This window comes from Halichondria panicea, chromosome 13 (genome assembly GCF_963675165.1).
Source record: "Halichondria panicea chromosome 13, odHalPani1.1, whole genome shotgun sequence".
NCBI classification, from domain to species: Eukaryota; Metazoa; Porifera; class Demospongiae; order Suberitida; family Halichondriidae; genus Halichondria; species Halichondria panicea.
In genome coordinates, this window is record NC_087389.1 from 1705102 (window position 1) to 1727781 (window position 22680).

At 46.0% G+C, this 22680-nt stretch overlaps 6 protein-coding genes across 7 annotated transcripts; 2 read left to right on the forward strand and 4 right to left on the reverse strand.

The window, feature by feature from the left end:
* The first annotated feature begins 214 nt into the window (after window positions 1–214).
* Window positions 215–8853, forward strand: LOC135346841 (apoptotic protease-activating factor 1-like). The gene is made up of 24 exons (XM_064544594.1): window positions 215–797; window positions 969–1144; window positions 1244–1358; window positions 1542–1797; window positions 1852–2020; window positions 2087–2357; window positions 2405–2541; window positions 2603–2733; window positions 2815–3057; window positions 3764–3951; window positions 4617–4740; window positions 4791–4916; window positions 4973–5098; window positions 5639–5857; window positions 5997–6119; window positions 6165–6413; window positions 6473–6625; window positions 6706–6837; window positions 6907–7056; window positions 7309–7431; window positions 7481–7615; window positions 7832–7969; window positions 8229–8351; window positions 8577–8853. Exons 1-24 carry the CDS (start codon window positions 319–321, stop codon window positions 8724–8726), a joined length of 4236 nt encoding a protein of 1411 aa, XP_064400664.1. The 5' UTR covers window positions 215–318; the 3' UTR covers window positions 8727–8853.
* A 35-nt stretch (window positions 8854–8888) lies between these two features.
* Window positions 8889–10499, reverse strand: LOC135346852 (kynurenine 3-monooxygenase-like). The gene has a single exon (XM_064544608.1). It carries the CDS (start codon window positions 10451–10453, stop codon window positions 9023–9025), a length of 1431 nt encoding a protein of 476 aa, XP_064400678.1. The 5' UTR covers window positions 10454–10499; the 3' UTR covers window positions 8889–9022.
* LOC135346845 (tripartite motif-containing protein 2-like) lies at window positions 10476–13437 on the reverse strand. 2 transcript variants are annotated; one of them, XM_064544600.1, is made up of 2 exons: window positions 13357–13437; window positions 10476–12877 (listed from the first exon to the last, which is right to left on the reverse strand). In XM_064544600.1, the coding sequence occupies exon 2, from the start codon at window positions 12858–12860 to the stop codon at window positions 10584–10586; it is 2277 nt and encodes a 758-aa protein (XP_064400670.1). In that variant the 5' UTR covers window positions 12861–12877; window positions 13357–13437; the 3' UTR covers window positions 10476–10583. The 2 variants fall into 2 exon arrangements, with proteins under 2 accessions (XP_064400670.1, XP_064400669.1); XM_064544599.1 differs by lacking the exon at window positions 13357–13437 and adding an exon at window positions 12998–13149.
* A 48-nt stretch (window positions 13438–13485) lies between these two features.
* Window positions 13486–17575, reverse strand: LOC135346849 (PAN2-PAN3 deadenylation complex subunit pan3-like). The gene is made up of 14 exons (XM_064544605.1): window positions 17304–17575; window positions 17217–17251; window positions 17074–17129; window positions 16838–16970; window positions 16558–16704; window positions 16269–16496; window positions 16128–16218; window positions 15875–15994; window positions 15727–15804; window positions 15472–15677; window positions 15291–15430; window positions 14949–15149; window positions 13844–13982; window positions 13486–13799 (listed from the first exon to the last, which is right to left on the reverse strand). The coding sequence occupies exons 1-14, from the start codon at window positions 17455–17457 to the stop codon at window positions 13647–13649; spliced, it is 1881 nt and encodes a 626-aa protein (XP_064400675.1). The 5' UTR covers window positions 17458–17575; the 3' UTR covers window positions 13486–13646.
* Window positions 17576–17601: 26 nt separating this feature from the next.
* On the forward strand, window positions 17602–19892 carry LOC135346853 (transmembrane protein 43-like). The gene is made up of 9 exons (XM_064544609.1): window positions 17602–17890; window positions 17979–18113; window positions 18245–18392; window positions 18444–18510; window positions 18563–18633; window positions 18689–18864; window positions 18973–19083; window positions 19278–19395; window positions 19570–19892. Exons 1-9 carry the CDS (start codon window positions 17735–17737, stop codon window positions 19773–19775), a joined length of 1188 nt encoding a protein of 395 aa, XP_064400679.1. The 5' UTR covers window positions 17602–17734; the 3' UTR covers window positions 19776–19892.
* Window positions 19893–19997: 105 nt separating this feature from the next.
* LOC135346851 (succinate-semialdehyde dehydrogenase, mitochondrial-like) lies at window positions 19998–22470 on the reverse strand. Its single transcript, XM_064544607.1, has 9 exons — window positions 22274–22470; window positions 22127–22213; window positions 21971–22054; window positions 21624–21911; window positions 21262–21569; window positions 20985–21120; window positions 20765–20937; window positions 20566–20624; window positions 19998–20280 (listed from the first exon to the last, which is right to left on the reverse strand). Exons 1-9 carry the CDS (start codon window positions 22391–22393, stop codon window positions 20075–20077), a joined length of 1461 nt encoding a protein of 486 aa, XP_064400677.1. The 5' UTR covers window positions 22394–22470; the 3' UTR covers window positions 19998–20074.
* Window positions 22471–22680: the final 210 nt, after the last annotated feature.

Sequence of the window (22680 nt, forward strand, 5' to 3'; positions counted from 1 at the left end):
AAATTGGTAGGGCTTTTTACTGCAGGTATATATCATAAATTGACCGCGGCTAATTGAAGTGAAGATGTATTTACGACTGTGGTATGCATATAGGTTTGACTGTGATGTGCATAATTATGGGTACATGCCAGGTAATGGCAAATGTAGGGCTTTTTACTGCAGGTATCATAAATTGGCCGCGGCTAATGATTAGGAATAGGGTTTTGGCCACGCCCATCTGCATACTCAGCAAAACAAAGAGTTATCTAAGGCAGCTAGTACTCACCGAGTACATACTCAGTACAGCTAGTAGCTAGCTAGCTAGCTACCACATGCAAGATGTCTGAGACACGGCTGAGGTACGGATTTCTACACAACCACCACCGTCTGATCAAGCAGTTGGAGTTAGACAGTCTCCTGCCCCACCTTATAGCAGAGGGCCTGATCTCAGTGAATGAGAAGGAGCTTATCAAGAATGAGCCTACATCATCACAAGCCACTGACAAGCTTCTAACTATCCTACACAGACGGTTTAACACAGACTCTACAGTCCTCCAACGCTTCCTAAAGTTACTGGCCGACCCTGATATAGTTGCAGGTCAGAACCTGGCTCCACTCGTGCGTCGTATCCGTCATGACTCCGAGAGCGAGGCCGTGAGCTCACAGTATCACTATGGAGACGGTGTGCTAGTGGAGGACCATAACGCAACCCTGAGAGAACACGAAGGAGATATTGTCAACTCTCTGAGTGTGGGAGAGGTGCTGCCGGAGCTCGTAGCCAAGGGCGTGGTCAGCGCTCAGGAGAATGATGATATTAGGTAACTGTGTGCGTGTGTGCTGACATCAGCTGAGCTGAGTGGCTTAGTCAGCAAATATTTTACCTATCAGCAAAATTGCATTGTTTACTCTGTGACATTGTGTTGTACACAGCACCTGGGGGCAATACCGTGGTGACTGACTACTTACCACATACACAAACACACACACAGACGAGATAGCACAACCACTGGACAAGCCCGTCACCTGCTGGGCATTGTGGAGCGTAGAGGGTCAAACGCTTACAGTCAGTTTGTGAGTGTGCTTAAGGAGTCGGAGACATACTCTCGTCTTGGGCAGCTGCTCGAGAGCGAACCAGGAGGAGGAGTCATAAACGATGAGAAGTATGGTATGTATATCTATTACATGATAGTGTGAATGAGGTCACAATAGTGTCGTAGTTCTAGCTACATTCATGGTGCATGCAATTATTTTCGTATATGCGCAGTTGAAGAGATGCTGATTCGAGGTCATGTGCCCCCTCGACCAAAGGTCTACCTAGAGAGGAAGGCTCTCACAGACAACATACGTACACAACTCGAGAAGCTCAAGGAGGGAGACAGGTGTGAGCATCCTATGCAATAATGAGATCAATAAAGGAAACTGTAACTATTATGTGTGTATATAGTTCTATCACAATGACATAGTAGATAGATCAACTTACTGTGTGTGCGTGATATGTACATGTACTATAATTATGTCTGTGGGTATCTACATGTACTTATATGGTTGTGTTTGTGTTGCAGGTGGTTGGTGGTTCACGGTATGGCTGGGTTTGGCAAGACAGTGCTAGCAGCTGATGCCATCCGTGATCCCCACCTCCTCAAGACCGTGTTCCCTGGAGGCGTGAACTGGCTCACTGTGGGACAGATGACCGACCAGAATGGAGACGTGGACAATGCCAAACTTCTCACCAAGCTACAGAACATCATTCTGCGACTAGACGAGATGAAGAACTACCGCCCTCCCAGTGTGGAGGCCGCCACTGACTACCTGCAGGAGGTGGGTTGTATTCTGTTTAGTACAATACGTCACATGACTCTCACGTGACATCAGGTGATCAGTAAGCAGCATCCTAACTCTCTGCTCATCCTGGATGATGTGTGGAGTGCTGAGGTGGCAGCAGCATTTTCTGTTCGCTGTCGTGTCATGGTGACGTCCCGTAATGCCGCTGTGGCCGAGAGGGTCACAGCTGCAGAGTTCTACAATGTGTCTGTCTCTCAAGGTGGGTTAAGACTTTTGTGTCCGTTTTCGCTTAAACTATCATTAATGTGAGCCACTCCTTCCCCAGGTCTCAACGAGGACGATGCTAAAGAGCTATTGGCACAATTACTGCGTACGAAGGCCACCTCCCTCTCTCCACATGTGGACACCATTGTAAAGTATTGCAGAGGGTCCCCCATGGCCATAGCTCTCATCGGGGCCATTCTCAAGCGCAACAACACTGAGGCTCGGTGGAAGGAGGTTGCTGAGAGGCTGAAGAAAGGATTCTTATTGCATGCTAAAACCAAAAACACATCTGAACAGAACTACTCGACCCTGGAGGAGTCCATCAAGCTTAGGTGAGCCCCCGCCCCCTCACACCCTCACACCATACACACCCTTACAGTGTTGAGTCGCTGCCAGGATATCTTAAGCAGTACTTTGAGATCTTGGTGACTGTGGATTATGATACCCTAATCACTCGAGAAGCACTGGACACCATTTGGGGCACTGACAAATTTGATACTGAGGACTACATGAGAGGTATGGGCTTTGTAGTCAGTCACTAGGCTGTATTGAAGGTCACCTGTTGGGCTTCTTATAGAGCTGATTGGCTACTCTCTGGCGCAGTATGGATCTCCAAGACAGGGGGACTGTGATATGCAGCTGTTACAGTACCAGATCCACGACTTGGTGCTGGACTACCTCAAGGACTCAACACCGAAGGAGAAACAGGTAATTTGTATTCTTTATTTTTTACTTTCCTCCACTGTCAGTAAGCCTATAGCTTGACCCTTGCCCCACCCACTCCCACAGACGCAGTTACATCAGCTGGTGGTCAAGAGGTACGGAGACAAGTGTAAAGGAGCTTATGCTAAACTGGAGGATGACAAATATGTGTTTCAGAAGTTCATGACCCATCTGGCGGCTGCTGGCTACTACGAGTTGCTAGGTGACCTGATGACACAGCTGCGATGGCTCATGTCCATGGTGCAATATGGAGACGCTAACACCTACCTGGCCAACTACAGGCACTATAGGAGCGAGATACCTGAGCAGGTGAGCAGTGGGTGATCTGGCATAGCTGGGTCTAACAAAAATGTATAATGGTGAGCAGTGATTCATCCAGCATCAGACTGTTTGTACATGTACATGTAGCTGGATTGATCAAATGGTGTGTTTTAAATTAAAGTCCGTCAAATTTTGGCTGGAAGTTATTACAGTGGATTGTAGTCCACTTGCAATAGAGAATTGCCAAACAGCCAAACCACAAGTTAGATTGTTAGATATGAATAATAATTATCAGGGCCAAAACTGAAAGGGGAAATTATATTTAGCATAGTTATTTCAGTCACTTCTGATTCTACAAAATAATTCTAGCACATATCTGAGAAGAAAAAAAGACAGAACCTAATCTACCAAAAAGGGAAAGTTGGGTTGTCGCCCGGTTTCTGTGAAATTTCCGTGAAACTTCGTTTCACAGAAACCGGGCGACGCCCCAACTTGATTATGTACTTGACAGGAGTATGATGCATTCAAAAGTTAGGGAAAGTACTTATTGATTTGTAAAGAAATGAAGAAAAGTCCCCCAAGAGGGAATCGAACCCATGCCTTATCTATTATATGATCTACGAAGCCACCACCCTAACCACTAAGCCACTCCCAGAGGTTTAGGGTTTTAGGCAAATTTTTTTACATGTAATAAATATTATTGTGGTTTTAGTGCACAGTGTACTAACCATTGACCACACACACACACACACAGTTTCAGACGAGTGCCCGTCATTTTGAAATGTTCCTGTCTGGTCACATGTACCGTCTGGCCAATGAGGCGACAGTTGACGACATCTTGCAGCTAGCTCTGTTGCTGCCAAACAGTAGTGCCGTCTATGAACAGGCCACTACTATGACAACCGCCTCTATTGGCAGGAAGAGATCATGGTTTCGTTGGAAGTGAGGACATGTCCGTTTGTTGTGATGCAATATATTGCATTTCCTGTACGTACAGACAGCATTGTGTTGTTCATGTCATGTACTTGTAATACATTTAAACACTGTACCGTACCAAAAGTAGATCTACTCGTGACTTTAAGGCGACCCTCTAAATATTATGCCACATTTTGACATTTCACCCATGGATAGCACTACAGTAGAACCTCGCTAATCCGGACCCCTTTAATCCGAAACCTCGCAAATCCGGACAAAATGGCAAACTGAAAAAGAGGAGGGGCTGTCAGTAGAATAGAGTACTGCGCATGCACAATGTAAATTGCTTAGCTGAATCAGCAATAATTTTATAAACTGCTCAAGACAATGGCCACTGCAAAGAAAACGAAGAGAGAGCTCACAAGACTCACTGTATTGGAGAGAAAGTTGAGATAAAGACTATTCTAGCTAGCAGCTTCCCTTCTGGCAACAGTCATATCATAATACATGTACAAAAGTGTCTTCGTTAATGATATTCATAATCAATTAATGACATCTGTTAATCCGAAAATGTCATGTATTCGGATGGGGTCTGGTCCCGCTCTATTCAGATTAGCGAGGTTCTACTGTATAATCATTGTTTTGTCAGCAAAACGTGACTATTTTTTTGTGTATCTCTATTGCCCACACAGCAACAAACAGTCTGACCCAGAGAAGTATGCCCTCAAGCTAAAGCTCCACCATCACGGAGTGGCTAGCTGTACGTTCTCCTCTGATGAGAGCAAGGTCCTCTCCTGTGCTGGCAATGAAGTCAAGGTACGACAGATCACCCCCTCTTGTACAATCATGACCATGGAAACCTACAGCTATGGGATGCCACGACCGGTATGGTACTGGCTGACTACAAAGGCCACACCGACGATGTGACCTGTAGCGACCTAGCACCCTCAGGCAAATATGTTGTCTCCTGCTCAGAAGACTGCACTGTTAAGGTACAGTGCATACGTAGGACCCATCTCATGGTGTCTGTACTAATTTCTCTTTGCAGGTGTGGGATAGTCGCAAGAAGACAGTGCTGATCAACTTCAAACAGCACTCGTTTGGTGTTCAGTGTTGTGCCCTCTCTCCCGATGAAACACTCGTACTGTCAGCTGACGTGGACTCTGTCATCATGGTGAGCTATAAGTCTAACGTGTGGTTAAGCTCTGTCTACTCGGCAATGTTGCGTGGACTGTACATGTAGCCAGCTACTAATCGACTATTGATATTCTTTGAGAGGCCATGCAATGTAACTTTAGTTTGGATGGTCAAGTTTAAACATACATGTATAATTATTATGGTGGTATGGTACATTATTGCTGCAAAATTTTGCGTTTTTCAAGGCAGAGCAGTTAACGCGAAAGTTAAAACTGGGATAAACTCCCACGCATTGGTATTTCACATGCAAAGTTATTGGTGGGTGTGGTTTCCTGGGATTTAAACGCGAATATTAGAACCACCGAAAATTTCTAGCTCTGGAGCAAATTTCCCGCTATACGGTACATGTAAATATTTATAGAATCATAAAAATCACCTCAATACTAGAACTAAAGTCGTAGTTGATCAAGAGTTGAGCTGATTGTCCTATATGTATTATACATTTGACTCCCCCCCCCCCTCTTTTCAGTGTACACTTCCTCTGTTCTAACTATAGTTATGTGTTCCCCCTCTGTAGGTGTGGTCAGTGCGTACCGGGAAAGTACAGTCCAAGTGGCGCATCAGTGCTCTGTCCCCTGCTATAACCCCCGGAAAAGAGGTTCTGATGGATTTCAGTACCCCACCCCTCCGCAGTAACACACAGGACAGTCAGGGAGGGGGAGAGGGTGTGGAAAGCTGTGCTTTCTCCCCAGGGGGTGAGAATATCATCACCTCCTCTCAGAATGGAGCTGTCAGGGTAAGTATGGGGATGGTAGTTACGTGTACGTGTACCTTGTAGAGGTATGTGTGAGTGATCTACTATACCTAGTACTGTGTCAATGTGTGTGAGATAAATCTGTTGTGGCTGGTGAGTGATAAACGTTATCTCTCTTCAGATGTGGGACTTGAATGGCAAGATCCGAGGCTTGTTCTCTGGACACACTGGACACGTTCGCTGTTGTGTCTTCTCTCGCGATGGAGACCTCCTCGCCACTGCCTCACTAGACAAGACTGCAAAGGTACTACGCTAGTCTTCCAATCCCCTACCTATACTTACCCTACAGGTGTGGAATGTGCTGACTCAAGAGTGTGACGTAACCATTGACAACGAAGCAGCGATACTGTCATGTGACTTCTCTCCTGACGGCAGCCGCCTCCTCACAGGAGACACTGAGGGGTCTGTGAAGGTGTGGTCTCTCCCCCAAGGCCGGCTACTTCAGGACTATCCTGCACACATGGACTTTGTCTCCTGTGTCCTCTACTCTCCAAGGTCAAAGTTCATACTGTCAGCTGCTGATAACGGACTCATCAAGGTAGGTATCACGTGGCTCACACCGTCTCACATGTGTATCGTCCCACCTGCCCACCACAGATCATGTGGATGACAGACTACGAAGAGGACGAGCCTGAGCCTAGTCAGACCACCCCCCTTTATCACCGTCGATTCTCCGTATACTTCCGCCGGTCAGGGTCAGAGTTCGAGCCTATCATAGTCTGCTATGCTACCAAAGAGAGGAAACTACAGGTACTACACATTGTGTAGCTGGGGTATTGACTGTTTGAAGTGGTGCACGTGTATTATACTGTTGGGGTGTTCTCCTCCAGGTGGTGGTCGGTGTGGATGCAGAGGTGGTGATCTCCTGTCTACCCATTGTCTCAGGGGTCACTCCACGATCCTGGGTCATCTCAAATGATGGCTCTCTGATTGCCATTGGTTACGAAGAGGGAATGATTCAGGTACGTAATTTATCACTACATATACGTGTTACTGTGCATTCCTCGCATGTCAACATCTGTGTTCTGCAGGTGTTGTCTCTGAAGGAGACAGTGTCTGGGAAATGGGAGTCCAAGGAGGTGTGGCGTAAAAACAACTCCCACTCAAACAACTCCATTGTCAAGATCTATTTCTCTCCTAAGAACAACAAGTTCATCACATGCTCGAAGATGTCACACAAGGTAATATACACAGGGTTTTTTTCAGGATTTTGCACAAGTGGGTGAAATTTTATTAAGCGGGTAATTGCAAATGTAAAGCGGGTGATCGACAAGGTGACTTGCTCCAAGCAGGTGGCAGAACATTGAAAATTAACCGGCTAACCGGCACAAACACATCATCATTAGGTGTACAGTACACTGACTGCATGTGGTTCACTTACATTGTGCATGGTTGTATGTCTGTCATATGGTGAGAGAGTTACTTCTCTGTAGGTGTGGTTAGCGCTGGAGGACCGTGAGTTGAGTTCCTGTGATGGGCGTGGTCTTGGGGTGTGTCCCTGTATGTTTTTCAACGATAATGTACGAGCAGTGTCTGCCATGGAAGGGTCGGTACAGGTAAGGGGTGTGGTCAGTTGGGCCCAGTGTGACATTGCTACCCCTGCAGATATGGAACACGAACACTGGGGCTGCTGTGAGTACATTTGCTAACACCGTCACGTCAGAGCACAGTATTCTATGTGTGACACTCTCTATCGACAACAAGAGGCTCGCTGCATCCGCCACCAATGGAGCTGTCATGGTGAGTAAGCGTACTCACCCCACTAAGCTGTGCTTGTAACCTAGTAGGCCTAGCAAGTTCACCCTTTGTTACCGCTTTGAACACAATTAAAATCACGGCTAAGAATGTCGTCAACCCTCTGACTAAGAAAGGCACTCACACACACGCACGCGCAAAGTTCCAATCTGGTTAGCCACTTAGCCCTGTGCTTACTACCCACACACACACACACAACAGGTGTGGGACGTTGGTAGTGAGGTGTTGATCTACCAGACGGACCTTCCCTCGGACTACCTCTCCTCGTGTGCCCGGTCGTGTGCCCTCTCTCCCGATGGCTCTCTTGTGGCAGCTGGCTTTGATGACGGCTCTCTACAGGTACGGCAGTCAGTACAGTAGTGAACTTTAGTGTGGAATGTGTAAGAATGTAGCGTATACGTATAACTGGAACATTTGGTGGGTGTTTTAATTTGGCGATTTGGCGCGTTTTACCGAAGATCGCCAAATTTAAAACCATCAAATTAAGTGTTCCGGTGGACACAACTTCATTGCTGTAGTAAAAACCGCCAAGTCGGTTCAAATGGTTCATTCGCTACCTGCCAAATTGTCGGTATTCATCTGTGCTTCTATTGTTCAGATATGGAATGTGGACAAGTGTAAGCCTGTGAAGCAGTGCCCCACCGAATCTGACTACTGGTTGATTGATTTGGCCTTCTCTCCAGATGGCTCCACCATTGTCACCCTCTCCGACAGCATTGAGGTGAGACCAGCTGGCTCTAGACACGCTTCAGTGACTAACATTACGTTGTTTAAGTGTGTGTGTGTGTGTGTGTATGTAGGAATGCTAAACACAGTTCACACAACCTTATTGACTATTGATAGAGATGTACATTAATTGCATTGCGTTGTGTTGTTACGTGATGCACGTACAGCCTTGTGTTCAATGGTAATGACTCATGCCCCCTTCACCCTCACACACACACAGTGGTGGCGTGTTGACGGTAGCCATGCCAAGAGAGTGATGTTGAAGGGAACTTTTGGGAAGTACATTCGATTCTCCTCAGACTTCATGACCTTTGTCACGATAGACAATGCTGGACTACTGTACATTTTCACCACGCTATTGCAAGATTGATTGACTTTTGTAAATAACTTTCTGAGTTACATGTACTGTTTCAAAATTATTGTTTTTTGTCGTAATCCATGTCTGCATAGTGATATATAGGTTTTTATTTGAGCAAATACGTTTAATTGTTATTCAACCCAATTAACTTATAATTAATAATATTGACAGGAGTGCTGTTCCTAGTGTAATAGAGGCATAATTATAATTAGGATTCACAAAATCTCTTTAATGATTATATACATGCAACATAATACATACAAAATAGATCGATAATCGATGCATTACAAATTACAACATGTAAATTGTTAATCGACTAATCTTTTGTGGAAGTCCTTCAGCACACACCCGACAACACAGGGCAGGATACGATATCGCAAAGACAAGTACGCACCAGACCTCTCAAAGAGCACACACCCCAGAGCCACTAGCAACACCACCCCTCCAGTCTGTAGGGTAATCTTGACGATCTTCCGTTGTCGAGCACTCCTAAGCACCACTTGATGATAAGGGATCCGCGTGAAGGCCACCATCGTGTAGAGAGGTATGTACACATTCGGTAACAAGTAGTGGAGCAACTTGTCGATGTACTTGAAGAGCAGGAACAATCGACTGTTAACGTGAGACCTCATCTCAAGGTAGTTGTACTTTGACAGTTCAGCAATGGCGTGACAGTCCCTCCAATGAGTTCTAGAATACTTCTCTGCAGCCTTGATAATATCATCGCCCACTGACAACAAACTCTCGTAGAAAATAAGACAGTCCTCAAATCCAGCGTTCATTCCTTGACCATAGAACGGTACCACAGCGTGAGCAGCATCTCCAAGTAGCACAGAGGAGCCAGCCAAAAAGTGAGGGTAACACTTAACAGAGATAAGTCGACCTGTGGGATTGTGGAAGAACTCATTCACCAAATTCTCCACTCCTAGTTTGTCTAGTGAGTCAGGGAAATGCTTCACAAAGAATGCTAGTAGATCTTCTTCTGTTTCAATGGCCTCAAAGGTGGAAAAGGGCATAAAGAGGGTGACAGTGAATGATTGATCCGTATTGGGGAGGGCTATCATCATGAACTCGTGTCTTGGCCATATGTGAAGATGGTTGGGGGGTAAGGCAAAGTCCCCGTTAGTGTTGGGGGGCATCGTTAACTCCTTGTAGCCATGCTCAATATACTCCTGTTCATAGTTCAGTCGTCCCCATCGCATCATCTGTCTCCTCACAGTCGAGTACGCTCCATCACATCCAAAGAGAAAATCTGTATCCACGGTACTTGTTTCGTCATTGGTCGAAAATTCTAGAGTCTTTTCGTCGAGATTGGCTCGTACTAGTTTGTGGTTGAAGTGTAATGTAACATTCGGATAGGCCTCTGCCTCGGTGAGTAGTTGCTCGTTAAGTTTACGACGGTCCACAGAGTAGATGCACTGATCCTTGTTGCCGTACGGTTGTACAGACATCTTTCCCGATAGTGAGTGGATCATGCGTGAGTGCATAGGGATAGCTTTATCCAACACAGTCTTCTCCAGTCTAATAGTTTTGAGCGCCTCTCTCCCACGAACACTAAGTGCAAGGTTGATGCTCTTTCCACTGACATGCTCCATCCTGCGAATATCGGCTCTTGACTCGTATAGATCAACTCTAAACCCTCTCTTAGCCAACAGTGAGGCTTGCAGCGACCCTACCAACCCTCCTCCGACCACTGCAACCGATTGCTTGCGATCGCCAACTTCTTCTCTAGTAGCCATTCTATCCCTCTTGTCTACTTGATAAAGATCGTTAATTTAACAATCAACAATCGTTACATTTAACAATCACTACAAAATTGCATAAAAAAATTATGTACCTTGTCAATGTCAATACATTACAGAGGATTAATTAAAACACATGCACGGCTTCAGATGTTGATAGATAAACAAATCCGTCGTGGTCGATGACAATGCTACAAGGGTTGACCATGCTCAATCCTCCACTGAAGCAATCGACGAATTCGCTGCTAACATGGAAGATTGAGACACGATGATTGCCGAACTCGCACACGAAAATCTGGCCTTGTTGATTGATGGCGATTCCTGAGGGTCGATTCAGTCGACTTTTCTGTGTTCCCATTGATCCAATTCTCCCACGGAAATCTCCAGTGTCGCTAAAGATGAAAATGCAATGTAGCTTGATGTCTGTGACGTAGCAGAATCCCCTTGCATCGAACGCAATGTCCCACGGATCTTGGAATTGGCTGAGATTTTGTCCGGGAGATCCAAATAAACGCTTAAACGTGAGCTCTTGTGTGAGAACCACGATTCTTCCATTGCCACGATCGACAACATACACCTCCTGCTCGTTGCTTATCTTGATACCAGCAGGGACGCTGAGAGGCCCACACTGTGAGTCACTCTCTCCCCCAAATACAGCCAAAAATGTTCCCTGAGGATCAAACTTTTGAACTCGGTTGTTCTTGGTATCTGCAACGTAGATGTTTCCTTCATCATCCACAGCCACTCCAGTTGGCTGGTTAAACTGACCTTGCTCTGTTCCGATTGAGCCAAAAGATAGAATTTTCTTGCACTTGCGACCGTACACTGTCACAGTGTGTGCTGTTTCCTGCGTGGCAATGATGTGGTTCTTTTTGTTAATGGCTATTCCTCTCGGACTAGTGAGCTTAGTGATGCTGCGCAGTGGCTGGTTGAACTGATCTGCATTTGGCTTCACCAGGAAACTGTAGGGGCTTCCAATTATGTGCTGCCCACTCACCAATACTCGCAGTTGGTACCTTCCTCGGTCGGCAAAGGCACACTGAATCTTAGCAAATCCGCTGTTGCTAATGGCTACTGTAGCTGGGCATATGGAGCTGTCTCTTAGCGACTGGAATTCTGCAGAAATTTCTTCAGAAGGGTTGTTTGTCATCTTGTAGTAGGCGGAGGAGAGAGCAATGTAGAAAGTTACCACTTCCTTGACGATAAAGCTTGTTCGTCCATTCAAAAGATCTCCTGTCTTTGATCCAACGTGCAGAATACTCCCATCACTAACGTTCCCAACTGCAGGGAAAGCATCGACTTGTTCTTGGTTGATTGCGAAATAAATTTCTGGTTCTTCAACGGGTGTGAGGTCAGTGGCAGCGAACTCCTTGCTCACCTCTGAGATGCGATCCTTCATCTGCTCCTCCATCATAAAGAACTCTGGGATGTGGCCGTTCTGCACAGTCTGCCGTACAAAGGAATGACAGGATGTCACCTTCACTTTTACCTCCTCCAGCATACATTTCTGATTCAGCAACAACTTGACCTTGGATTCGACAATGTTAGCAGCTTGATCAAGGAGTGAAGCCTTCTGCTTGACAACCACTTTCTCTAGCTGTTCAAATGATTCTTTCACTTCCTTGCTTACAACCTTTCCTCTGGCGGAGAATCCATTAGACAGACTCTCTAGTTTCGAGATTGCTTGGTCTAGCTCCTCTGGAACTCCATCAAGGCTCTTGAGCTTCTCAGTCATGTCCTTTTTGTGCTGTTTGGCTGAGTCTGCTACAAGATTGTAGCGGTGGTCACGATGGTTCTTGATGATGCATTCGTGACAGATTTCTCGTCTGCAAGTCTCACAGAATATATTGCATTCCTTGCTGTGTGAGCGGCAACTTGGGGCAGATGTGTGATCTGGGACATAGGCTTGGTAGTTATCTCTTAGCTCTGACAGCTTTAACAAATTGTGAGACGAAAATTCAGCCCAACTCTTGTGAATAGTAACACAGAGATCGCACACAAACTTTCGACACCCCTCGCAAAACATCGTCGCTTTGACAGATTTTCCTGTGCACTTCTCGCAATTGTTTTCCACCTTTCCCAGTGCCTTCTGTAGAAAAGCATACTCTTCTAGCTTTCGATTCAACAGAAATGCATTGGGAAGTTTATCTTTGCCTTCCTGTGGTATGTTGGTGAGCTTTTGACAGTCCGGGCATTGCAGACAATTGTCCTCCTCTTGTGTATGCAGTGAGTCGAGGCAGGAGAGACAAAACGAGTGAAGACACACAAGGATCTTAGGGTTACTGTAGAACTTCTTACACACCTTACATGTAGTGGCAGTTTTCAGTTGTTGTAGCTGTGTTTCGTAGGATTTGCTCTTAATTGCACTAGTACTGAAGCTAGCAGATGCTTTACTCAGTGACATTCTTGAACTGGTCTGATCTGAGGTGACACGATATAGCACATTAAACGAACTCATATTTAACTGCTTGAAAGACCATAGCATAGCACATTAACTGAACTCCTTTAAAGAACATTATAGTATAGTAGTACTATTCTTACCTTGTGAACGGCAATGTTCAGTTTGTATAGACAAGTGGGTGGATAACGCTTAATGACTCCCACTGACAATACGATCATTTTGGGACGACAATATTAACGAGGATTGAATTACCAGAGTGATTTTATGGTGTTGGAATGTGTTTGTTTACAGTAGGTCACTCAATGTTAACCACAGTGTGTCCAATGCACGCACCGTAACTTTATACCCTGAAAGCATTTGATATGGTGCACAGCTCTCAATCTGTGTGAATGGCATGCATGATTGAGAGCTTCTAATTTAATAGTAAAGTTCTGCTCAGTGTGACGTACTAGTACCATGCAGTTTATTAAAGACAATTAAGTCATACACATGCACTTACCAGTAGAGTGAAGGCTCTTGTTCTTTTTCACACCATAAGGATTTGCAATTGCGCATGCTCAACATAAAAAAAAGGTGTGGCAGATCAGAAGCTATAATTATAGATGATGGCGTGGGTGTAAGCTCAAAATCAGTTTCTACATTATTTTTTTATCCGTAACAAAATGATGCTATTGAGCATTAAAAAATAAAAATACAAGTTAGATAATATTGATGAAGTGTACATGATCATTATACATCTGTCACTACTCATATATACAGCTGCTAGCATCGAGTCATGTTTTGAACATGTCATGTTTTGGGGGTTGCTTTATTTTCTGAGCTGCTCAACACATCAGTGAATGTTGTTTGTAGACACCTCTTCAGCTCAGCATAGGTGACCACAAGCACCGACTGCTCGTCACGAGAATGGAGGGCCACTGTCTCCTCAACACCAGCGTCAAGCTGTGGAGTAGTGTAAACCACACCCACTTACATTGAACACCCACCTTGTTGAGAGTTTGTACAATGTGAGCCAGGTCCACCCACGGCTTGCCAGAGTTGTGTACCTGGTGGAAGAGGTGATCTCGAAACAACTTCATGAGGTAGCGGTCACCAGTTTCGGACCACTGAGGGTCACCAGAGAACCTGCAAAGGCACCGGAAACAGTACATACCGTTGCTGAAATAATAATTATATGCAAACATAAAATTATGCGTTTTGGCCAATTTTAAGGCTCCGAAAATGTTTTGCGATAACGTATTTCCTCGAATAAACACCGCAATTTCCATGGGCAAACAGGCCAAGCTAATCAATTGTGCGATACAAAAATAATAGCCACTCACTTTAGCCACTCACTTTATTAACATTAGTTAGTATCACGCATTAATTTCTAGCACTACGGTAGACATAATAATTATTATGCTGACTTCAGTACAGTATTTCAATGCTGATGATCATTACCTATGAATTATTACGTTGTGCGTGCGTGCGCAGCAGGGGTTACGGGTAGAGTGATTGGTGTGTGTGCATGTGGACACAAAACTGAGCTGTTTGGCGAACTAGACATTTTCATGAACTGCTTTAACTGCTAATGAAACAGTGGTTGAAACATAACAACTACTTATAGATGAAACTTGTAGGCGATCTTTGAAGGCGACTAAAATCTAATCGATTTACTCGTTGCTTAGACTCACAATCATTTCTCATAATGTTACGTAAAAAGTTATCGTATCCATTTTGCGCTGTGCGATGAAGCTCAACAACGCACAAGGTGAATGCTCTACTGATCATCTTGTTAGACACTAGTTGATAAGATATCTAATATGGGAAGAGGAGGTATAACTACGGAACTTAGTATACCTATACAACTTACTTAGTATCCCATTGTCAAGTAATTGTATTGTAGCTAAGTCTTGAGGGAAAGGTTTGTGCATGTGCACTAGTATCTAGATGAGTTAGACACTAGCTGTTTGGTCGTGGTCCATATGATTTAGAAGCCCAAAGGAAAGGCACTGCTTTAGTGTCCCGGCAGGGGTACTACAATTGCCTGAGGGCTTCTAATGCCCATTGACACCAAAACAGTCTTTAACTGTTACGTAGTTAACAACTCACTCTGGTCTCTCGTTGACAGTGCCCAGTTTGGCGAGGAGCCTAAACAGGCGTCCATTCTGCAGCTCCTTGCTTAGTTCCCCCTCCAAATAATCTTGCTGAAGTTGCGAGGTCTCGAGACTTGAGTACACCCTACCCCCCACCATGGGGAGCACCTCCACTACGTTGTGGGGGGGACCCTTTGACCCAGACTGCAGAAGGTATCTGCACACGGAGGAGGGTCGTAAAACTGCTTATAAGCTCTAAGGAATGACACATTGCTAGATCTGGCACATAAAAAGCAGTACAAAACCATCCATGCTTTAAAATTGGTTCAGCCACTACTGGACAGAGACAGTAACTCACTGAATGATGTGTTGGAGGTCCGGAGAGTAGGAGGTGGCCAGTATCTCCATGGACGCTGGGAAGAACTCTTGCTTCGCTGCCGAGGCTGACTGCAGGGCCACACACAGCAAGGCTTCACCCGTAGCAACCAGGTCTCCTTGCTGAGTGGGAGTATATAGACTGAGTGAAATGAAGTACTCACTTGTTGTATGGGAGTAGGCAGAGTGTTAGCCGTAGTGCTGACAATGTCCATGATGCCAGCACAGCTGATACGCAGCCTGTGAGGTGACGTTAGGAGTAGCTTGGTAGGGTGGATGCAACGCAGGGCTAGGTTAGCACTGTGCACCAGCCTCAAGGCACTGACCAGCTGGATCACATACTCCCACACCAGGTCTTCCGGGAGGGGGGCTGTGGGGGTGTGAGATGAGGGTGTGTGTGGGGGGTAATAAGAGCTCACATGATCTCCGAGTACTCTTGTGGTGTCTGGCTGCCATGCTCTCTGCCCCAGGGTGATAGTCGTACACAAACACAACAGCTGCAACACAAACAATTTGAGCATGTTACAATTAACAGTACACTGTCAGCTACACCGTGCAAGTCATTACAGTTGTCTCCAAATGCCTTGGTGGTGAACATCTCTCTCAGAGTGACCAGGTTGACGTGCTGCAGCTTACGCCAACTCTCCAGCTGCTCCAGCACTGCCCGCCCACTGCTCAATCGGAAGCCTACAGTGGACACGTGACGTACCATACATTGTGCTACTACCAAACAGTGGATCTACTAGATAAACACAAGATTAAAACATGATAATTTAACACTCAAGGGCCTCTATACATGAATGTAATGACCTGCATGTACCGTGTATCCTTCGTAGACAATAGTAGAGGCCATCTTTTGAGTTAATACATTTGTAGCAAGTGGAGGGGTGTCCAAAGCTCCTCGCCACTTCCTGTGGGGAGGGGGGAGGGTAAGGAGAGACTAGAGGGATAAACCACCCACCTGATCAGGAGGTGTGGTGTCGACACGCTCCAGGGGACACAGATTGTGGTAATGATCCACCTCAGAAGGACAGGAGTCAGCTGACAATGGCTGTGACAAACATATGCTCTCTCTAGCCAGGAGGTCTTGTCTCAGTGACTCTGGGGTGAAGAAACTCGGTGCTCTTGTGGAGCGAGCGACATTGGTCAATGGTTTGGTGTACATGCTGTAGCCTGGGGCATAGGACGGCTGGAGGGGGGGGAGGGGTACAGTCAAAGTGATAAGAGAAGAAAATGTTATTTTGTGATACCTGTTGGTCAGGAGATATGAAGTAGGTGGTTCCACCAGCCTCGACCTGTGTCTGTGGGGAGGTAAGTTGCCTCGGCTTGCTTGGTTTGGAAAAGGGGGGAGGGTTGAGGGAAGAGATCTGACCAGCAGCACCAGGATATGCCTTCATCTGAAAGTGGGAGACATACCTGAGCAAACATTACACCACATAAACCAAAAGCGTTACATTGAGCTGAAACATGATCAAAAATGCTACGTGTAACCCATGACACTACCGTATATAATTATTATAACTGTCTCACGGGTTGCTGATGAACTAGCCGCTGAGGGGAACGAGCTTGTCCCCTCCCTGCAGCTGATGAGGGGGCATGGTCAGGGTTTGGCCAACCTCCTCCGCCTTTGGGGGGAGGGTGCTGAGTCACGGGGTACATGTAACTGCCAGAAAACAAACGATTCATGAAACCTTTGAGTACAGGAATTTAGCTGGTGGGATTGCGCAATCATAGGGTGCACGGAATGAAGGAGCTAGTTATCAAACCTTCGAGGGTGTTGTTGGGGGTATGCATGAGGGGGGAAGGCAGCAGCATCACTCATCTGCACAATAGCATGACAATGAATATACTAGCTATTAAAACAGCCAGTATATACATTGTATTATATATTCATGCTTGCCCTACTCACATTCTTATGATCGCCCATTGTCATTTGATTGTGAGCTGCAAAAGGTGAGGGAGATGAGTGTGCGTGTGTGCACCAGTGTTCTCTCACCTGGCGACTTGGATCTCCCTGGAGGTACTTGACCCAGGGCCAGGGGGCCGGGGGCGGTCGGTCGGGCATGCACAAACTGACACTGGTCACCATAGAAGCAGAATCCATGGGTAGTGAAGTAGCTACACACTTTCCTTTTGCCTCCTCTCTGCATTTCAAGCGATCAATAGCCTAACTAACTAAGTACGTGTACTCCATAGAGCTAGAGCTAGAGCGCGCTGGTGCTGATTGTTTAGGTGAGCATCAATTTAAAAGAGTGTGCAAAGACTAGACACCACGCCCCCTTCCTCCCTCCGTCTTTCTACAGGGAAAGGCCCGTCGACAGAAAGGCGGTCTCCTCTTACCCTAATAGTCTCCTAGCTAGTCTAGCGCGCACGCACAAGCTGAGATCGAGCTAAAGTGTACTGGTTGAAGAGAACTTAACTAAGGAGATGTATGAGACACGGTATCCTAGCCCTAGCGGTCATGTCAAGGTAGGCTACAGGAGGGCACCCAATTTCTTGGAGAGACTGGGAAGCAGTATGGTGGGCAGTGTGATAGGACTGATACTTGTGGCTGGAGCATGTGCACTATTATTCTGGAATGAGGTACATTGCATTGTAGCTAGCTAGCTAGCATCATCCACGCACTAGCTGGTTACGATATCCTAGGATCTTCCATAACGTTCATCCCCAGGGCAGGAGTGTGTACACTTATGACGTTATCAGTGAGGCCCAGAGAAGCTGTCAGAGTGTAGGAGACCCCTCTTTCAGTTCCGATCACCTTATCAACCAGCTCATCCATCTCACAGGCACTCTCAGCACGGCCGAGGTGGGTATCTTCCTGACATCCAACACCATTACTGTCTTTTAATCGGAGGAAGTGAATTTGCACAGAAAAAATTAACGCAATTTTAAGATTATTTTTTATTATGCTAACTTGACTCCTCTATCTACGTGCAGGTGATTACTGATGTACCGTACGGAGTATCAGTGCGTGCAGCCAAGCTGCGGAGGAGGGTTGAGATGTACCAGTGGGTGGAGGAGTCTCGTACAGTAGAGCACAAGGAACATGACGGGTCAATACGCACAGAGACACACTACTCTTATTGTGAGTTGAATGTGTAAATATTGTTACTCTTGTTACTCTCCCACTACTCAGCTGAGATGTGGAGAGACCATTTGGTGAGTAGCTTAGCATTTGATGATGTCAGACACGAAAATCCAAGGTAACCAATCGCCAGCTATTAGCGGCCACTGCCCATACTCACTACCCTACAGAGAGATGCCAGTAATGTCTACTGAAGTGATTGCTGACAGGGTCAGTGTGGGTGTCTATATTTTGGGATCCGGTAAGTGCTTATTTTGTATATGGAATTATAAGCTCAAAACATTTTGTCTATGCAGAAGCTGTTGGTATGGTGGAGAACTGGCAAAGGGTGGTGTTGTCCACTCCCTTCAACTCTGGACTGCAGCTTCACAACAACATGCTTTACCATGGCAACCCGGCCTACCCTCACGTGGGGGATGTGAGAGTGAGCTTTGAGTACGCAGGCAGCACCCTACCAGGACAAGAGGACAGAGTGAGACCACTTCTGTGTGATTTGATGACCATATTTTTTTAGAGCTAACTTTGTCAATAACTAGTTAGGTAACGTCCACTTTAAAATGAATCTTTGAATTTTTTTCAGGTTAGTGTGGTTGCGAGACAAGGCCCTGGTCATGTGCTCTCTTCCTATCACTCTCAAGTGCACACTGGGTACACTATCCTCTACCTTCACATGGGCAGTCTGGGCATAGAGGTACGTTTCCTAAGTTGCTGTTGCTACTATAACAGTGTAGAGCTATGTGCTGGTACCGCATTAACAGGGCTACTTTGTGAGATGTTATGAGCCGTCTGCAATTATCTGTCCAGCACTCATTAACACTAATGCCCTATATACATGTATAAAAGGTATTATCTGTCCAGTATATGAAACATTTTAATGCCGTACAGGAGGTGTTTGAGAGTGAGTACTCTTCTAACAGCACTCTGACGTGGGTACTGAGACTGGTGGGGCTGCTACTAATGTTTGTCGGCTTCAACATGGTCACTCGCATCCTTGTCACTCTGGGTGAGTTACTGTATGTACCAATTATGTTTCCCCATATAATGAATATGCCTCTGGGCGTAGCTGCAGAGGAATACGGTAAAGCTTAGCAGTAACTGGTGTCAGTAGTGAGTACTGTCAGGAACATTTGCTCCTGGTACCGTGTAGGTTGCTGTATTAATTAGCTCCCCCCCCCAGTTGACTGGTTGCCCCTGGTCAGAGAGCTGGTGGCTTTGAGTGCGTTTCTCCTGAGTCTAGTGCTGGCCCTCTCCCTCTCTCTAGTCGTTGTGGCTATTGCCTGGATACGCTACCGACCTCTCTACGGACTAGCCCTCCTAACTGGAGCAGCTCTGCCCTTTGTACTGTCCAGATTGGTTTCAGACAAGAACAAACGTAGACAGTGACTGACTCTGCAGTAGCTAACCTAACAGTGTCATGACTTTAATTTCATATCATCCTTGTACAATTGTATAACAATTTTTTATAGTTTCGTGAGTCTACATAGACACCATTGATCAAAATTCTTTGAGTTGAACAAAGACAAAGATACAGCATTAATTGTTGCTGTTTAGTCTCAAGCTCACCACCATATTTATGGCAACATTTTCATTGCACTAACAAGGAAGTGACCATAATGATATTCATGAAGCTCGTCGAGCGTAACAATAAGTTAAATGTCTGACACAAACAACACATTAAACGTCTAAACATTGCCAATACACAAGTACTTCAGTTCTATATAGTCATCAATCCCAAACACGGATCCCTCTCTCCCCAGTCCACTTTGTTTGATCCCTCCAAAGGGCACCATCTCTGAGCTCACAGCTCCCTCATTAACCCCCACGATACCAGCCTCCACCTCCTCACCAACTCGCCAGATCTGAGCAGCATCAGACGAGTAGAAATAAGCTGTGTGCATGGCGTGGTGGGGAGATGGTAATGAGAGACATAAAATATTACCTACACAAGAGCAGTGACTACATAATAGCAGCAGTGATGCGCCCAGAATTATCGAAGTGCTGGCTATTTTCAAATTACAATCTCAATTCAACACACAAATTTGCCGCTCGTATGCACATGTACAACTAGGCGTAAGAGGTGGTCACGTTTTGTCTAGTAAAGATTATTTTGTCTAGAGGTGGTTAGTACCAACTACCACCGACCAGTGTGGGAACATCCCTGATAAAGATCTACCTGCAAGTCCATACGGAGTGGCGTTAGCAAGAGCAACAGCTTCTTCCTCTCGATCAAATCTGTTGGACACCAAAGGACATTGTGACACATGCACGAGTACCACAAAATGCAACAACTATAACTAATTAACAATACATTCATCTATTGTTCATTCATCCACTAAAGCAGGACAATTATTAATTACTCTATTACTCCTCACTTCATAATCGGCGCCACTGGTCCAAATATCTCCTCCTGAGTGATCCTCATCTCTGAGCTTGTGTGTGTCAGGACTGTGGGTTGGTAGAACAAAGGCCCTAGGCTCTCGTTGCAATCTCCACCCACTTCTACACGGGCACCCTTCTCACGAGCATCACTCATCAGACTCTCAATCTGAGGGGGGTGGGGTAACAATAATGGCAGTATTAGCCAGACTGTACCTTGTCTCTGGCAGTGATGTTGATAAGACAGCCCTGGTTGACCCCCTCCGACAGAGGGTCGCCTTGTTTCAGACCCGATACTGCCTCACTCAGAGCTTGTACGTACTCATCATGTACTCCACTCTGCACCAGGATCCTAACAAATGGAAGTACAAAGAAAAATACACATGCTTGTAGCCAATACATTCATCTATTGTTCATTCATCCACTAAAGCATGACAATATTATTATTATTTTAGCCGTAACAACTCAGTAAGTACTTCAGTACACATCCCACCTGTTAGGAGCGATGCATGTTTGACCAGTGTTCCTGAACTTGGAGGCCATCGTTCCCTGTACGGCCAGCTTCACATCGGCAGAGTCAAACACAATAAAGGGGGCATTCCCTCCAAGCTCCAGTGAGAGCTTCTTCACCGTAGAGGCACACTGAGACATGAGGAGCTTGCCAACAGCCATTGAGCCAGTGAAGGAGAGCTTGGTGATGAGGTCGTGACTTGTGAGGTACTGCACCAGTGCAGGGGTCGACCGACGGCTCGCAGTAACCACATTCAACACTCCGGCAGGGACACCAGCCTCCACCGACAACTGAATATAGGGGAGGGGGTTAAGTCATGTTGGGATGTATTATACAATATCCACCTGAGCCAAGGCAAGTGCTGACAATGGCGTTTCTTCTGATGGTTTGAGAACAGCAGAGCAACCAGCCGCCAGTGCTGGCCCCACTTTACGAGTAACCATGGCAATGGGAAAGTTCCATGGTGTAATGAGAGCAGCCACTCCCACTGGTTGTTTGAGAACGAGTACCCGGCGTCCTTTCATAGGGGCAGGTATGATGCTCCCGTTGATCCTCTTAGCCTCTTCAGAGAACCACTCGAGGAAGGAAGCAGCATATCGTACTTCTGTCAATGCCTCACTCAGTGGCTTGCCCTACACACAGACATAATTTTATAAGCTAGACGTAACAGTGTGTATGTGTGGATACTTACTGCTTCACAAGCCACCAGCTGAGCAATGTCCCCCTCGTTCTGTAGCAAGAGATCGTACCATCTCCTCAACACCCCAGAGCGTTCCTGTACAGTAGCAACGGCCGGCCGTGGGATTGGGATGGACATATGACCTCACTCATCCACTCATTCACTCACCTTGGCTGTGGCTGCTGCCCATGACTTCTGAGCTTGGTATGCACTCTGCACAGCCTCTTGTGCATCCTCTGGAGTCATGTCAGGTACCTGCAGGGACCAGATCACATGGCAACCAGCAACTATGGCTTCATAGGGACACCTACTTACCTGGGCCAGAACCTCACCAGTGGAGGGACTGTAGACAGGATAGGTCATGCCAGACCTTGCTGCCCTCCAGCTACCGTTGATCCAACCCTGAGTACGCCATAGAGCCGATCTTGCAGCCATCTAACTCTGCTTTCTGGCTTGCGCCTTTACATGTACATGTACAATAGAGAAAGATCTACATCTGCAATCTTGCAAGCCACGCCCCCTAGTCAGCAAGAAAAAGAAACTGTTTTGTGAGACCATTTCCAGAAAAAAAGTCTGCTAAGACATAGGAAATACATACCACAAGTATTTTAGAAATGGGGGAGCAGCCCCATATCGCTTCTACACCTAAATAATTATTTAATATTGCAAGCCAAGGGGCCTCATCACATTCATTGATATCGACAGCACACGTATATCCTGTG